The 17,834-nt window shown below is 45.3% G+C and overlaps 1 protein-coding gene across 2 annotated transcripts in view; it reads right to left on the bottom strand.

Annotated features, from left to right (window-relative positions):
- The window catches only part of APBB1 (amyloid beta precursor protein binding family B member 1), a 218,342-nt gene that overhangs the window by 106,115 nt on the left and 94,393 nt on the right, over positions 1-17,834 (bottom strand). For both annotated transcript variants that reach the window (XM_029601910.1, XM_029601912.1), the window contains one exon: positions 5,943-6,127. In XM_029601910.1, the coding sequence (XP_029457770.1) occupies positions 5,943-6,127 (185 nt within the window). The remainder of the gene's footprint in view (positions 1-5,942; positions 6,128-17,834) is intronic.

Below are 17,834 nucleotides of genomic sequence, written 5' to 3'. Positions count from 1 at the left end.
TATTAGCACAACCCCGCATTTAAATACAGGGCTGTGCGCCCAGGAGAGGTGGCTGGGCGCGCCTTGGGAGAGTGGGTGCTCAACGGACCTTACAGGGCCGATGCAATAAGATGATTGAGTGCTCGTTTTCCTAATGCGCACGCAGCCACATTCCCTGGGCGCCCGGTGCAATATTTAAATGAGGGGCTGCATAAAAAAGGGCGCACTAGGGGAGAATTATGCATCAGGCGCCCACACCTGCAACAGGTGCTCAATAGGAGCTTTATCCTGCTTGTTCAGGATGACTTTTTGGTTTTATTTTAAGAACGTAAGAACATAAGAAAATGCCATACTGGGTCAGACCAAGGGTCCATCAAGCCCAGCATCCTGTTTCCAACAGTGGCCAATCCAGGCCATAAGAACCTGGCAAGTACCCAAAAACTAAGTCTATTCCATGTAACCATTGCTAATGGCAGTGGCTATTCTCTAAGGGGCGGATTTTAAGAGCCCTGCTCGCGTAAATGCGCCCGGATTTACGCGAGCAGGGCCTTGCGAGCCGGTGCGCCTATTTTACTTAGGCCTGCCGGCGCGCGCAGAGCCCCGGGACTCGCGTAAGTCCCAGGGTTTTTCGAGGGGGGCGGGGCCGATCGGCGCGGCGTTTTCGGGGCGGGACGCGGCGTTTCGGGGGCGGGCCCGGAGGCGTGGTTTCGGCCTGGGGCGGTCTGGGGGCGTGGCCACGTCCTCCAGAACCGCCCCCGGGTTGCGTCTAGGCGCGCCAGCGGCCCGCTGGCGCGCGGGGATTTACTTCTCCCTCTGGGAGGCGTAAATCCCCCGACAAAGGTAGGGGGGGTTAGACAGGGCCGGGGGGGTGGGTTAGGTAGAGGAAGGGAGGGGAAGGTGAGGGGAGGGCGAAAGCGAATTCCCTCCGAGGCCGCTCCGATTTCGGAGCGGCCTCGGAGGGAACGGAGGTAGGCTGCGCGGCTCGGCGCGCGCCGGCTACACGAAATCGGCAGCCTTGCGCACGCCGATCCGGGATTTTAGCAGCTACGCACGTATCTACTAAAATCCAGCGTACTTTTGTTTGCGCCTGATGCGCCTACAAAAGTATGCGAGGGTGCCCTTTTTTAAAATCTACCCCTAAGTGAACTTAATAGCAGGTAATGGACTTCTCCTCCAAGAACTTATCCAATCCTTTTTTAAACACAGCTATACTAACTGCACTAACCACATCCTCTGGCAACAAATTCCAGAGTTTAATTGTGCGTTGAGTAAAAAAGAACTTTCTCTGATTAGTTTTAAATGTGCCCCATGCTAACTTCATGGAGTGCCCCCTAGTCTTCCTATTATCCGAAAGAGTAAATAACCGATTCACATCCACCCGTTCTAGACCTCTCATGATCTTAAACACCTCTATCATATCCCCCCCTCAGCCGTCTCTTGCTGAGGTTGCTGAAATGTCTTATATTAAGTGCCCCTTGCCATTGGCATCTAAATTGTGTGACCATAAGAAATTTTTGTTTTAATCAAACCAATATACATTTATTTCTCTCTATCGCAAGCAGTAAATAAAAAGGTCACAACGATACTAAGAAGGCCACACTCATAACACAGAGGATCGTACTTTTTTCTCTTGAGCCCTTGACTCGCGAATTGACTTTACTCCACCTTCAGGGCTGGAGTTATGGTAAATTTGTCACATTAAAAAAGTATACATTGGGCGCCCAGTGCTTTCCTGCATCAAGGATTAATAGCTAATCGCCTCATCTGCATGGAGTTTACATGTGATGGGCGACACCGGTTCTGCATTTGTCGAGGTGCACTAATTTCCTTACTGCATCGGATGCTGGTGTGGCTCACACAACCATGCGTAAACCCAGGCACTAGGCTGGGTGCACTTTATTGCATCAGCCACTGTAGGTACCTTCTCACTCTGGGGGCTGCTGTGGCCAATAGCACCTTCGCTTGCTGCTGCAGCTTGTACATCATTTCCTCTGTCAGGGCTACCGTTCTCTTCCTCGTACTGAAATGTGCTCCCAAATAAATCATTGATTGGGATGGGGAAAGGCAGCTTTTGTTTCTGTTCACCACCCACCCTAACTCCTTCAATAGCTGTATTCCTCTTGCTGTTGATTGCGACCCTTCCTGGAAGGGATCTGCTCTTATTAGCCAGTCGTCCAGGTAGGGATGCGCGTGAACCCCTCTTTGTGTAGAGTGGCTGCCACCACCATCACCTTAGTGAATGTTCTTGGTGTCGTTGCCAAGCCGAAGGGCAGTGCCTGGAACTGGTAGTGTTGTCCTAATACCGTGAAACATAGATAACTTTCCTTCATCGGTATGCGTAAATAGGCTTCCGTCAAATCTAGCAACGACAGGAATTTGTCTTTTCTTACTGCTGCTTTCATAGTCCCTAGGGGGATTCCATTTTGAAATGTGGTAACCTTAAGGCTTAATTTACCTTCTTGAGGTCTAATACTGGCCAGAAAGTCCCATCCTCCTTTCATACCACAAAACATATGCCTTTTTTTTGTGGAGGGATCAGTACTCTTGCTTGTAGGTTGAGTAACCTACTGATTGTCTCCTGTATTGCCCCCCTTGCTGCATGGTGAACGGACTCATTTCTCTTTTAAAGAACTATCTAGCTCTGGGTAGTAACCCCTTTTTATGATGTTGAGAACCCACTGGTCTCTCGTAACTCTGGTCCACTCCTGAAAAGCATCCATAGCCTGGTTCGGAGTGGGCCGGCATACAGTCACTGGGTCCCCTTTACTGGGGCTTTAGTTTCTATCACTCATATCGCTGGTACCATATCTGGCTCCTCAAAAGGACTGACCCCTTGCTGCTGGTCTGCTCTGGGGTCTCCACCATCTATACTGATGGCTATCCCTGGACCCCCTTTCTGTGCTTTTCTGTTGCTGTCCTCCGGTAATCTTTGCAGCTTGGACTCCACCAAGTTTTGCACAAATTTTTCCAAATCTTTTCCAAAGAGGAGCTTTCCCTTGAGCAGAAGCTTGCTTAATTTTGCCTTTGAGGCCAAGTCTTTAATCATAGCAATCTTCTGCCAATCACTCCTGCTGCTGCTTGCTTTGCTGCTATTATTAAATCGTACAGCGTAAAGGCCACACATGCTGCTAATGATTGTCTGCACCGCTTCCACACTACTGGACTGGGAGCGCTCTCCATTTCCTCCCCGTGGGGCCTGCTGCACTGCATAAAGTAATGCCCTTGCTGCATACTCCCCAAAAATTGCTGTCCGCAATGCTCAACTAGCCAGCTCAAAATTTTTTTTGAGAAGTGTTTATTTTTCTATCTTGAAGGTCCTTTAAGGCTGCCTCCCCTTTCACCGGGATGGTTGTCTTCCTTGAGACTGCCAAGATGGCCACATCCATCTTAGGTAAGAACATAAGAAAATGCCATACTGGGTCAGACCAAGGGTCCATCAAGCCCAGCATCCTGTTTCCAACAGTGGCCAATCCAGGCCACGAGAACCTGGCAAGTATCCAAAAACTAAGAAGATCCCATGCTACTAATGCTACAGTTATATGTACACAGCTTATGATTTTTTTAGTCACTTAACAGGGTTGTTTTCTCCGTCTTTCTTCATATCTTCATAAGAACATAAGAACATAAGAAATTGCCATGCTGGGTCAGACCAAGGGTCCATCAAGCCCAGCATCCTGTTTCCAACAGAGGCCAAACCAGGCCACAAGAACCTGGCAATTACCCAAACACCTATTTTCCTCCCTTTAGTATTACTCTCTCCCTTCCCCCCTCTTCTTGCCTGCTCCCCTCCCCTTTCTCCCCGTTCATTGTAATTTTCCGTTCTTTTTTTAGTTCATTGTTAACCGGCGTGATGTGTCCTACAAATGTCGGTGTATAAAAGTTCATAAATAAATAAATAAATAAATAGTAATACCAGTGGCTATTTTCTAAGTCAACTTGAATAATAGCAGGTAATGGACTTCTCCTCCAATAACTTATCCAAACCTTTTTAAACCCAGCTACATTAACTGCACTAACCACATCCTCTGGCAACAAATTCCAGAGTTTAATTGTGCGTTGAGTAAAAAAGAACTTTCTCCGATTAGTTTTAAATATGCCACATGCTAACTTCATGGAGTGCCCCCTAGTCTTCCTATTATCCGAAAGAGTAAATAACTGATTCACATCTACCCGTTCTAGACCTCTCATGATTTTAAACACCTCTATTAAATTCCCCACACAGCCGTCTCTTCTCCAAGCTGAAAAGTCCTAACCTCTTCAGCCTTTCCTCATAGAGGAGCTGTTCCATCCCCTTATCATTTTGGTCTCCCTTCTCTGTACCTTCTCCATCACAATTATATCTTTTTTGAGATGCGGCGACCAGAATTGTACACAATATTCAAGGTGCGGTCTCACCATGGAGCGATACAGAGGCATTTTGATATTTTCCGTTTTATTCACCATTCCCTTTCTAATAATTCCCAACATTCTGTTTGCTTTTTTGACTGCCGCAGCACACTGAGCCGACAATTTCAATGTGTTATCCACTATGATGCCTAGATCTTTTTCTTGGGTGGTAGCTCCTAATATGGAACCTAACATTGTGTAATTATAGCAAGGGTTATTTTTCCCTATATGCATCACCTTGCACTTATCCACATTAAATTTCATCTGCCATTTGGATGCCCAATCTTCCAGGCCGCAAGGTCCTCCTGCAATTTAACACAATCTGCTTGTGATTTAACTACTCTGAATAATTTTGTATCATCTGCAAATTTGAATACGTCACTCATTGTATTCCTTTCCAGATCATTTAAAAATATATTGAAAAGCACCGGTCCAAGTACAGATCCCTGAGGCACTCCACTGTTTACCTTTTTCCACTGAGAAAATTGGACCATTTAATCCTATTTTCTGTTTCCTGTCTTTTAACCAGTTTGTAATCCACGAAAGGACATCGCCACCTATCCCATGACTTTTTACTTTTCCTAGAAGCCTCTCATGAGGGACTTTGTCAAATGCCTTCTGAAAATCCAAAGACACTACATCTACCGGTTCACCTTTATCCACATATTTATTAACCCCTTCAAAAAAATGAAGCAGATTTGTGAGGCAAGACTTCCCTTGGGTAAATCCATAGAAACATAGAAATGACGGCAGACCAAACGGCCCATCCAGTCTGCCCAGCAAGCTTTCACACTTGTTTTTTTCTCATACTTAACTGTTACTCTTTGGCCCTTAGTAATCTTTTGGTTCCAATTCCCTTCCACCCCATGTTGACTGTGTTCCATTAAATCATGTCTGTGATTTTGATCTTTAAATAGTTTCCACTATTTTTCCCGGCACTGAAGTCAGGCTCACTGGTCTATAGTTACCCGGATCGCCCCTGGAGCCCTTTTTAAATATTGGGGTTACATTAGCTATCCTCCAGTCTTCAGGTACAATGGATGATTTTAATGATAGGTTACAAATTTTAACTAATAGATCAGAAATTTCATTTTTTAGTTCCTTCAGTACGCTAAGATGCATACCATCCGGTCCAGATGATTTGCTACTCTTTAGTTTGTCAATCTGGCCCACTACATCTTCCAGGTTCACAGTGATTTCGTCAAGTTCGTCTGATTCATCACCCCGAAAACCATCTCCGGAACTGGTATCTCCCCAACATCCTCATTAGTAAACACGGAAGCAAAGAATTCATTTAGTCTTTCTGCAATGGCTTTATCTTCCCTAAGAGCCCCTTTAACCCCTCGGTCATTTAACAGTCCAACCGACTTCCTCACAGGTTTCTTTGCTTTTTGATGCCACCACCCTCTTGTTTCTTTCTCAGGAATGTGCAAGAAATATATCACAGTACAACTGAATTATTAACGGAGTCTGGGAATGTCATGCAAGTGTGGTATGATACAAAGGAGCTGATTGTCATTCTGCTTCCAGCACGGTTACGGACAATATGCTAGTCGGAAAAATGTAAAGGGGCTCACCTGCTGCTCCTCAGATGGAGTGCTCCCCTGAGCCCCATCGCTATCACAGAGCACCAAGGGGGGCTCCCACTGGGTGGTCCCTGTCGGAATGTGCCAGTAATACGTTCCCGAAGTGTCTTGTACCCTCATCCATCCAGCAGGGAGGTCTGAGTCCGTCTCGAAGGTATTACGGTTCCAGAAGGAATCTGCAATTTTGAAAAAAACAAACAAACCAGACAACAGAGGCTTAAAGTCGTAAATAACTGAGCTTGGTATAATCCGCAGTCACACTGCAATGACTGGAGACCATCTACCCACATATAAAAGCCAGTTTAGTTATTGTGTCAACTCCATGCCATTCTGTGTACATGCAAGGCAGGAAGGCATGGAGTGAGCTTGGTAGTGGGGAGCCCATGCCTCCCCAGCAGAGGAGACTATAGTGCCCAAACATGGCCACACAGCTACCAGACAGGCTGGGCCCAGAGCACAGCATCTCAGCAGGCTGAGAACCCAGGTCTTACAAACAGACTGAGTGTTGCAGCTGCCAGGAGCCAAGTAAGGGCTAGGAAGAAAGCAGGGAAGGGGACTAAAGAGCTGAAAGAGAGAAGGGTGGCAAGGATATGGAGGACAACAAGGAGGGCTGGGAGTGGAGCATGCATGCAGGAGAGAGTGGACCTTTCCATTCACACCCTACTCAAACATGCACAGATATTACCTCACTAGTGGGAAAGCCTGGGTGTAAATTCCACCTCCCATTCACTGTCCCCACTGCCTATGAAGGTTTCCTCCCCTGATGAAGGCACTTTATTACAGCAACTCTTTATACTTCTCCCACTGGTGGGGCTGTGGTGGAGGGTGTTAGAGCATAGGCGACTGTGCCTGTGGGATATGTATGTGTGTGAGGGGGGGTTATTTATCTGTGAGTGGGTATTAAGGGTTTGTGTGTCAGTGATGATATGTGTGTGAGTGTGTGTACACACACACTCACACACACAGTGTGGAAAGTTGGATCCACAGCATAAACACCAGCCTATCCGGGCCCCTGCTACCACATTATGTGCAGCTTCCATGCATTCATTAGCGCCATAACACAGCGACCGTTCGGCGTTCCAAGCCTTCAGCTAACATTGCACTTCTGAAACCTCAAATACCTCAAACCTGGCATTTGGGATCTGATACTCTAAAGACAAAGAAGAAGAAATCTGCACGTCATGCACAGGTGACCAGAGTCCTGGTACAGCCCATTTCCAGCTACAAATACAAAGCAAACCTTCCTCAAAGAGTCAGAGAGACGTACAATTAACATACAGCACACACACACAGGTCCTATAAACATACTGAGGTTAGTGGCCTTTAATTACTTCTACAAGAGAGTGTATTAAATGATCAGCCCTTCAAAGCGACACCTGATCTTCTCCCACCCCAGGCTCCCTGAAGACAGTTCTGTAGCTTGGAGTGTGGCCCCTGGGGATGTTTCTCTAGCTTTGTACTCTTTCCATTTCACTTCATTTGTAGGCTGCAATTACAACAGCTCAATGCGTCATTACAAACAAGATACTAGCAATCATATTACCAGTGCATTGTAAACACGAGTGCGACACGGTGAAGCACTCCATCCTCATCAATCGGCTCTCAGACATAGGCATCTCAGGATCAGCCCTTGAATGGTTCAGATTATTCCTGGACAATAGGAGCTTCAAGGTTAGAATAAGCAATAAAGATTCTCACCCGGTCAAGTCCACACTCGGAGTCCCTCAAGGATCCTCCCTCTCCCCCACCCTATTTAACATCTATCTTCTCCCCCTTTGTCAACTTCTCACAAGTTTAAAGGTCACGCACTTCATCTACGCCGATGACGTCCAGATCCTGATACCAGTCACAGAATCAATCTCCAACACCATTAATTTCTGGAATAAGTGTCTACAGTCCATAAACTCCCTCCTCACCAGCCTTAACTTAGTACTCAATACCTCAAAAACAGAACTTGTGATTATCACTCAGGATGATAACGTGCAGGCTGCCAAAAACCTCATAACACCCCTAACAACCTCCCCCACACACGTAAGAGACCTCGGGGTAATTATTGACAACAGGCTGAACCTAAAAAAATTTGTCAATAATACAACAAAAGAATGCTTTCATAAACTTCACATATTAAAAAAGCTGAAACCTCTCCTCCATCTTCAGGATTTTAGAACAGTTCTCCAAACTATTCTATTTTCAAAAATCAATTACTGCAACTCTCTGCTAATCGACCTTCCAGCTTTCACCACCAAACCATTACAAATGTTACAGAACTCCGCGGCCAGGATTTTAACCAACTCTAGCAGAGGAGAACACATCACAGACATCCTAAAAAAACATACATTGGCTCCCTATCAAATCCAGAATCTTGTTCAAAGTTCTAACCATAACCCACAAGACCATTCACTCCCAAACCTCGCTAGATCTAAACTCCCCCCTTCGTCATCACGCATCATCCAGACCAATCAGAACCAGTTAGGCACCCTCTATGCACCTCCAGCTAAGTCACTGCTTAAGAAACGTGCATTCTCGACCGCCGGTCCCACTCATTGGAATGCCCTCCCCACGGACCTTCGACTAGAAACTTGTCGAACGTTTAAGAAAAAGCTTAAAACTTGGCTTTTCACAAAAGCCTTCACCTAAAGGCTTCTACAACCCCATCATCTCAACTTGTTCAGACCGCTCTTTCCTTCAATCTTAACATTACCACGCTAGTCTTCTCACGGGACTCTGATCCAGGGTTAGAAAAAATCTCCGGGGCTTGCCCTTCTGTTCATCGGCTTTCAGGTATTTACTTAGGTCCTCACTTTTCCATACAATTTGTATTAAATACATCAGATGTAAGACTATATTTTGGTTTTAATTACTGTTCTTAATTTATACTCAATTGTACTTTTTACTCAATTTATCACTCATTCTATGTTTATTACACTAGATGTAATACTAAATTTTGATTTATAATTTTATTATTCTCTCGACTTACGCCTTGTTATATGTACCTCGCATGCTTACTAAGTCTGATGTAATTCTTGGTTTCTGGTTTATCTATAACTCTTATTACACGTAATAGATGTAAGACTAAGATTTTGGTTTATATATAATTCACACTAAGTTCGCCTTATTTGTACCCACATATTTGATGTAATTTCTAACTTTAGTTCTCTGTAAACCGACGCGATATGTACTAGTACACAAACATTGGTATATAAAAGCCTTCAAATAAATAAATAAACAAACAAACATAAAATACAACTCAATATGCATCACTACAACAGACCGCACATAAAATCATCCACTATAAGGACAAAAACTAATTAAAAAGCTAGTCATGACCAGATCCAATTACCCTTACTTCCTACCTAGTTACATGAATCACCCAAATTGGTGATCATATTTAAACACAATGACCTTTAAAAACAATAAAAAATGGTTAAACAAATTATATATAATGCATGTAAAATCAGTCATAAACCCCAGCCTCTCAATCCTGTCTGTGTCACCCCAAGGAAATGCAAAAAGCCTCCCAGCCCACCCCATCAATCATAACACACAGGAATATAAGAACAAGCACATTGGGTCAGAGCAAAGGTCCGACAAGTCCAGCATCCTGTCTCCACAAGCACAGATTAGATACCAGAATGATCAGTGGCGTCCCCAAATCTCTACAGCCTTTAACTGAGCACTGCGTGAAAAAATACCTTCCCTGATCAGGTTTCACAGTGCCTGTACTAGTACTACTGGGAAGGGTAAAGAACCACTCCACCCATGATTTTATAGGCTTCTTTCAAACTGTTCACTCATCCGGTTCTTCTCCAGGCTGAAGGGTCCTTCCTCATAGGGGAGCCGATTCATCCCTTTTATCATTTCGATCGCCCTTCTCTGTACCTTTTTTCTTTTTCTTTTTTTTTTTTTTAATTTTTTATTTATCACTTTTACATATTATAAACAAAGATTCCTTTGCTTTCAATCAGGAGAAATTACACAAAGAAAAGAAAATTATTATACATTTGTTAATTGTAATTACACAACTACTTATAAACATATCCATTTATCCCCTTTGTTCTAGGCAATATCGGGGGAGAGGAAAAAGAGGAGTACTAAAAAGAAAATAATTAAACAAAGACTCCCTTAACTACTCATCCCATTCCTTTATAAATTCAAGAACCAGATCTTCTTAGGTTATAGGGGTTTCCTTCCTGGCATCTATGAACCCCCTTAATTGCTCTGGATTGTAAAATATATAAGTATTCCCCGAGTACTTTACTACGCATCTAGCAGGAAAACGCAAAAGAAAATTTGCCCCTAAAGTTATAACTTCAGGGCGCATTGTTAAAAAGGATTTCCTGCGTAGTTGTGTAACCCTGGAGAGATCAGGGAAAATACGGATTAATCCACCCAAATATGTAGTATTAATAGCCTTGAAGTAATGTTTCATGATTAGGGCTCTATCAAACTCTGAAAACAGAGAAACGAAGAGTACAGCTCTTTCAGCAATCTCAAATCCAGAGCTCTCCAAATACTCAGATAGATTGTTAAAATTTCCAATTTCCCCCACAGGGGATATCTGTATCTGGCTCTGTCCTTGTTTTAGAAACAAAATCTTTTTAACAGCTGGAGTTTGCTCCTCTGGAATCTGCAGGATTTCTTTCATATATCTTTTAAAAGTTAATAGTGGTATCTCCCCCACCACTTTAGGGAAGTTCAAAACCCTAAGGTTTAACTGCCTAAGGTAGTTTTCCACTGATTCCAACCGTCGTGTTAGAATCGCCTGATCCTTCACACATATGGCGTTTATATCAGACACTTGTTTTAGATCTGTTTTAACTTGCTGTAATTCTTGTAGTTGTTCTGTTCCCTTCAGATGTAACTGGTTTTCAATAGAGTCCATTTTATGGGAGTTTTCCTCCGTTTTTAGGGTTTGTTTATTCAATGCCAGTGTTAACCCCGCAACCAAGTCCCAAAGGGACTCCATTGTGATTACTGCCGGTCTTTTAATCTCTATGGGGCTTCTTATAAGGTTACTCGTTACCTCTCTTCCACCCGCTGTTGTTACCGATCTCTGTAGCACCTCCTCGTTTCTATGCTCACTCCATGCTGCAGCTTCGAGGGGATTCGAGGCATCGGGAGACCTCTCCACGCTCGCAGTGCCTCCAAACAGTCCACCCACAGGAGTCGCTCCTGTGACGCATCTCACCGGCGACTCGACTTGCCCAGCTGCACTTGATGCGATGGCATTCGGCGGTAGTCGTGGTTCCGGGGGGGTCAACGATATTTCCCCAAGCGGAGAAGGGACTCCTCCTCCCGATCCGCTAGCGGGACTCGTCGCTCCATATGGTATGGGAGACGCATATTGCAGAATTACACGCTGACCTGCGGGAAGTGAGGGCTCGGGTGGATAAACCCTCACCTTCCCCTTTCTTTTGTGAGGCATTTGAAACTAAGAATTCAAAAATGAGGTAAGACGAAAAGCAGGAGCGTCTGAATGTGCGTCTGGTCAGGGAGCCATCTTGAATCCTCTCCCCACCTTTTTTCTTTTAAACTATTTATATGTTTTGAATATAAACAACAAGAAAATATCTTGATAACAGAAAACAGTCAAACTGTATACACAACACAAATGGGGGAAATAATCAACTGACAAAAATATGAGAAAAAAAATCGTACTTATCGTATTTATTTTGTCCAATAATAAGCCGTCATAAAGGAAGCAAAACAGACTCAATACTGAAAGACTCTGAATTAACATCTTTATAACGAAGAAGAAAACGTCAGCAAAAAGTTACCTCCTACCTGAAGGACCTTTTCTTCTCTATTGAGCGTCTTTCACATCATCAGCAAAATCCTAAAAGGCTCTATCCTTGAGACAGAAAAAGACCTCAAGGTCCAGTCCTTGTCAGATTCTTGGCCATAAATCACTAATAACGTAGCCTTTTCTAAACTCTCACAGCCAAGGTTTTCAGGAGGAGGAATAACTTCAACAGGTATTTTTTGTCTGGGTTTAGGCAGATAGTATGCTTTTACCACAAAAGATATTACTTCCTTAGAAACCTTCAATACATCCAAATAATTTTTTTCAATAATTCTATAGGAGATAACTGAGCAAATAGGAAACTTAAGAAAATGGAGATTGCATTTTTAAGAGCATTGCCTACATTTTCCACATTGCATTGTAAGGTACCTCGCTAATTTCCTTTCCTCAAGTCCTGACAGAGCAGTCTTCACAATGGGTTTCGTCCCCCTGCCAGCAGATGGAGACAGAGTTCCAGACCTCTTCCCTGAGGCCCTCTCCTTTATCGGCTGCTTCAGCAGGGCGGGCGTCAGTAGGTTCCTGCCCAAGTTGGAGTTATTTTTTCCAAATCTGCCTTCCAATCCTTGCTGTATCCTGAATGCTGTTCTTCTCCTTCCCCCACTCACCCAACCAAGAAGTGGCACGCCGAGTGGCGGTGGTCGGAGGGATCTCTTGGGAAGGCAAGCCACCTGCTCTCCTCACCCCCACCAAAATGTATCGCTAATATCTTGGCTCCTACGCCCTGAGGCAGCCCAAACAAAAAAAAAATCAAATAAGAAATTAAAGCATGACCTGATTCCTGGCCGAAGAAGCAAAAGAGCCAGGGATGGCCCTGGCCGGCCCTTGCCCCCTCACCCTGAGGGAGCCAATCACTTGTGCCTTGGGGGAATATTATTCCTTCTCCCCCTTCTATACAGGTTCTCTTCTTTATTTTCTTTTTACCTTTCTCTTTTAAAGGTGGAAATTTGGACTGGTCTGTCAGGACCTGAGGAAAGAAAATTAGCAAGGTAAGCTCTAATTGTACCTTCCTCTTCATCCTGCCAGACCAGTCTTCACCGTGTCTAAGCTACTGGCGTCCTGGGTGGGGAAGTCCTAGAGCTGCTTCCAGGACCCCTGATGCAGATCTCGTGCCCTTCCATTTGTGGAGATGCAACCTATAATGTTTCGTAAATGTGTGCACTGAGGCCCACGTGGCTGCCCTGCAAACGTCAATGGGCATTACAACCATTTTCTTTTCAATGGGAGATTACTCATCTTGGCCATGGATGCTGAATCTGCTGCTCAGGTCTTTAACCATAAGAGGCGCTTAGCCATCACGTTTGTCGCAGCCTGCTTAGCCGAGATCCTAATCAAATCGTAGAGGGCATTGGCCATATATGCTGCAATAGACAGCTTGCACCATCTCCTGGATGCTTGCACCTTCCGCCTGCCTGTGGGTGGCTGTAAAGTGCAGAGCAGAGCCCTTGCCGCGTATCCCCTGCAGATCGCTGGGCACAGAGCTAGGCTAGACAGGTCAAAATCCTTCCTGAGAAACATCTCAATCTTTCTATCCTGCAGGTTCCTAAGGGCCGCACCTCTCTCAACTTGGATAGTAGTTTTTCTGGAGACTACTGACACTGCTGCATCCACCTTGGAGAGGGCCAGGAGGCTGTCTCTCCCCACCTGATTCATTACATACAATCTTGCCATACTCTTTTTGCTTCGTAGCCTTAAGTCTGGTTTGGCCCACTCCACTGAAATCATATCTTGAATTGCGGAATGTATGGGGTATACTTTTGCCAGCTTTTTAATGCTGGTGAGGATGGGGTTACCTCTTGGTTTACTGTCCCTGGGCTGCTCCTCAGCAAAACCTGAGGACTTGGAAGACCTTGGAAATAAGGGCGCCCAATTCCTTTGTCCTAAATAGTTGGACCGCTGAGTCATCCTGATCAGGCCCCGGTTCCTCTTCCTCCTTGGTCTCCTCCAGGGAATCCTCTGGGACAAATAGTCCAGCTCATCCGAAAAGGGCTGGGGATGGGTCTGGGCCTCTCCCTTTCCTTGAGTTCCAGCTTCCTTTTCTTCTCACTAGGGGGAATTCTACCCTTGGGGTTCCCTGAGCCCATCAGTTTACCCTTCATTTCCTTGTAGGCCTTGTGCATTAAGAGCACGAAATGGGAAGAGAACTCCTCCCCCTCAGAGGCTTTCTCCTCTGTTGCCACTGGCGGGGAGGTGGGAACTTGAGCAGCAGCTATGAGAGTCGGTTGCGGGCATTTTAGGGCTGGCTGTGGGAAAGGAACTCAACGAGCCTCCCTTGCTGCCCTCTGGCAGGGCCCCCCCAATGGTGCACTGCCATAACTGTGGCAAAACGAGCCTGCCACCGTCTGGACACGCCACACTGCAGGCACTTCCTGCCTCTCTCCATCTTACCTGCCGGAGCAGAGTTTCGGGGGACTTCAGGCCAGGTCCTGTGGCCTTAGGCTCAAGGCCTACTTACCACCACCACCGCTGCTGAACTTTCCTTCAGTCGCCAGGAAATGTAAGGCCAGGGGCCTGATTGCCTGTGTGGGGGGAGGGCTGTTATCCCAAGGTGGTGTTTCCCAGCCTGGCCCAGGCGCTTCCCGTGGGAAACAGACCTCAGGGAGGCCATCGCCCCTGCTTATTCCTTCTACCGAACCAACTCCACCTACTATCTGCTGGAGGCAGAGAACTACTGATGCTTTCTCTGCTGAACCAGCCTATATAGGAGAGGGCCTCAGGGAAGAGGTCTGGAACTCTGTCTCCATCTAGGGGGACGAAACCCACTGTGAAGACAGGTCTGGCAGGACATGAGGAAAATTATATTATCTTTAACCAAGGCAGAGTTACATTTGAACAAGTGAACACTTATCCAAAACTTCTTTCAAAGCTTAGTCCTAATCCTTGAACTTTCCAGAATGTTCATCAACCTGTTGTGCAAGGCCTTGCACCTTAGCCAGGACTGCATCTATCTGAGAAGCAAGAGGTTTCTCAGAGTCTATCACGGCTCAGACAGCATCCAAGGTTACTACTGCAGGCTTTTCCAGAACCAACCGCTGCTTAACAACCTCCGAAGTAATAAATTACAGTATTCCAGATATTAACAGAGGCTCCCCATCTGACACGAGGATAGGAGACATCAAATTTCCTCCACTCTTCTAGCCTCTAGTAAAGCTGGAGAAACAGTCTGCTGGGATACACAGCCTTCAGGGGAGAGTGAAACCGATGAGTCCAAAGAAGCAGAAGCCACAGCTCCAAGCACAACTACACCCTGATCAATATGGGTAACAAAATTATCCAGCATCTTTTTGGAAAAAGAAGGTACTGCTGGCACAGAGGGGAAAATATGTACAGTACCTTTTCGCTTTTTCTCATGTTAGTTGGAAAAAGGAAAACGTTGAAGGAGCCTCCAAATCAGGAAGGGGTGCGCTGCTGACGCCAAAGTTTTGAAGGGGCTGGGCCACCTCTGAATGACCAGTGACGCAATATCACTAGCTGAAGCAGCAGGCAGACCTTGGAGCAATCCTGCAGCTCTCCCCCCCTATGCACCTGCACTTCCAGCCCTCTAAAAACCAGGAGAGCCAGTCGCTTCATAAAAACCTCCCACCCATCAAAGAAACAAAAACATCTCTTTACACCCCCACCCCCCAAAACCACTGGAGAGCCAGCCCCGTCATGAAAAATGTTATCAAACCCCTCTCCCCACAAAAAACCCCCCATCAACCAGAGATTTATCTCCTGAAATCTACCCCACCGCTTCATTTTCCAATACCACAATCAGAAACTAAATCTTACTCCTGAACCACTAACAAAGGCCTAAGCAAGAGGAATAGCAATCTGCAGCCCCCAAAAATTAAAACAAGATTTCATTTTCTTTCTGAAAGTCAAATAAGCTCCAATCTGATATCAAGTGGAACTGAATTCCAAAGTGATGGTGCTGCCACCAAAAATGCCAAGGCTCAAAATTTGCTGCTGCAAAGCTCACAAGCTGATGGAATCTGTAATAATGCCCCCTGGCTAGATCTAATTATATGTCCTGGATAGTACTAATTCAACCTGTTTGTTAGGTACCTAGACCATTCAACCTCCTGGCCCTAACGACCAAGGTCAACACGTTAAACCTTCATCACGCCACTATGGGAAGCCAGTGAAATTCAGAGGAAAGCAGCTGAATTAATTCACCTAGCCCAACCAAACATAATTCTGGCTGCCACACTCTGGATCACTAGGAGACCCACATAAAGGCTATTACAATATCCAGCGAAGCAATTATCACTTGCACAATAGTTTGAAAAGCTTTATTATTAGGGCCAAAACATCTGCACTTAAGTTTCTGAAATGCACTCCCAGCCACCAATGAAATATGATATTCAATACCAAAGACAGTATTAAGCTGTACACTCATATCTCTCACCTTTAATGCACATGACAGAAGAAAACTTTTCATACTAATGGGAAACGTTTATGGACAGATTCACCTCCATGAATTCTCAGGATGCAGAAGGAGGAGACCCGATTTGCACTCCACCAGGTCTCCTACCCACTCCCCCCACCAAAAGCACACCACACTGAGAAACAGGGCCCTACAGCTCGCCCCCATAAATATCATCCTCCGTAACCTGCACCTTTAGGAGCAAAGGCTAAGTGGGGGGAGAGAGGGACCAGCTACCTCAGGCCCATCCTCGTGGACATCATCCACAGGAGCGGACAGCTCTCTAAAGAGCTATACCATACATGGGCCTGACACAGAAGAACTGCGCTTAGAAAGTGTGCAGCCCAAGGAAGAGGACTATTGCAGCAAGAAGGCCCAAGAGAGAGGAAGAACCCTGAGAGAGTGCATGGGAGCGAGAAGCCTGTATGTACGTGTGAGAGTAAGAGAGAGAGAGCACGTGTGTGTGTGTGTGTGCGTGCGTGTGAGAGAAAGAGCGTGTGTGTGTGTGCGCGCGTGTGTGTGTGAGAAAGAGCGTGGGAGTGTGTGTGTGTGTGTGTGTGAGAAAGAGCGTGGGAGTGTGTGTGTGTGTGTGTGTGAGAAAGAGCGTGGGAGTGTGTGTGTGTGTGTGAGAAAGAGCATGGGAGTGTGTGTGTGAGAAAGAGCATGGGAGTGTGTGTGTGAGAAAGAGCATGGGAGTGTGTGTGTGAGAAAGAGCATGGGAGTGTGTGTGTGAGAAAGAGCATGGGAGTGTGTGTGTGTGTGTGTGCGAGAGAGAGAGAGAGAGAATATATGTGGGAGAGTCTGAATGTGTTTCTGAGAGAGAGAAAGCATGTGGAGTGGAGTGGAGTGCTGTGAGGCATGAGAGAGAGTATGTGGGCTTGAGATCCTGTGGATGTGAGAGGGTGCAAAAATATGTAGGAGTGGGAGCCTGCATGTGAGGGAGAGCATGTAATAGTGAGAACCTGTGTGTGTGTGGGGGGGAGTGGGAACCTACGTGTGAGAGAGAATACATGAGAGTGAGAGCCTGAACGTGAGAGCGGGAGCCTGGGTAAGAGACATTGTGTGGGAGTGGGAGCCTATATGAAGGAAGAAGGAAAGAAGACAGGAGAAGAGAGAAAATAAAAAAATAAAAGAGACCTTGAAAAAGGAATTAGGAACAGACAGACAAGGAGAAAAAGACTGTGACCAGTTGATAAGAAAAATAAGATCAGACAACAAAGGTAAAAAAAACATTTTTGATTTTTACAATTTAAATATGCTATCTTTGGGAATGTGCATTTCTTATACATTTGTATTTTACTTTTACTTCAGTATTCCACTGCTCACAGAGTCTGGTTTCTTGGTTGTCTACATGTTTCTGTTTCTAATTTATAGTTTCTTATTCTGTCTGTGTTACGCATGCGACACTCAGGTGCAGTATTTTGGCTATTTATTTTATTTATTTAAATTCTTTTAATATACCGATGCTCAAGACAAGGTCTTATCGTACCAGTTTACAATAAACTAGGGGGGTAAACCAGTTAAACCAGTTAACACTGAAAGCGAAAAGTTACATTACAACAGGGAATGTATAACAAGGCTTTTTTGAAGAAAAATAAGGGATAGATTAACATTTTCTAACTGGTGAGCAGCGCATGTAAGCAGAGAGCAGTTGCGTACATGGTAAAATTATATA

This window comes from Rhinatrema bivittatum, chromosome 5, assembly GCF_901001135.1.
Source record: "Rhinatrema bivittatum chromosome 5, aRhiBiv1.1, whole genome shotgun sequence".
In the NCBI taxonomy this organism is placed as follows: Eukaryota; Metazoa; Chordata; class Amphibia; order Gymnophiona; family Rhinatrematidae; genus Rhinatrema; species Rhinatrema bivittatum.
Note: the sequence above shows the minus strand (reverse complement) of the source record. Positions and strands in the feature narration are given on the sequence as shown.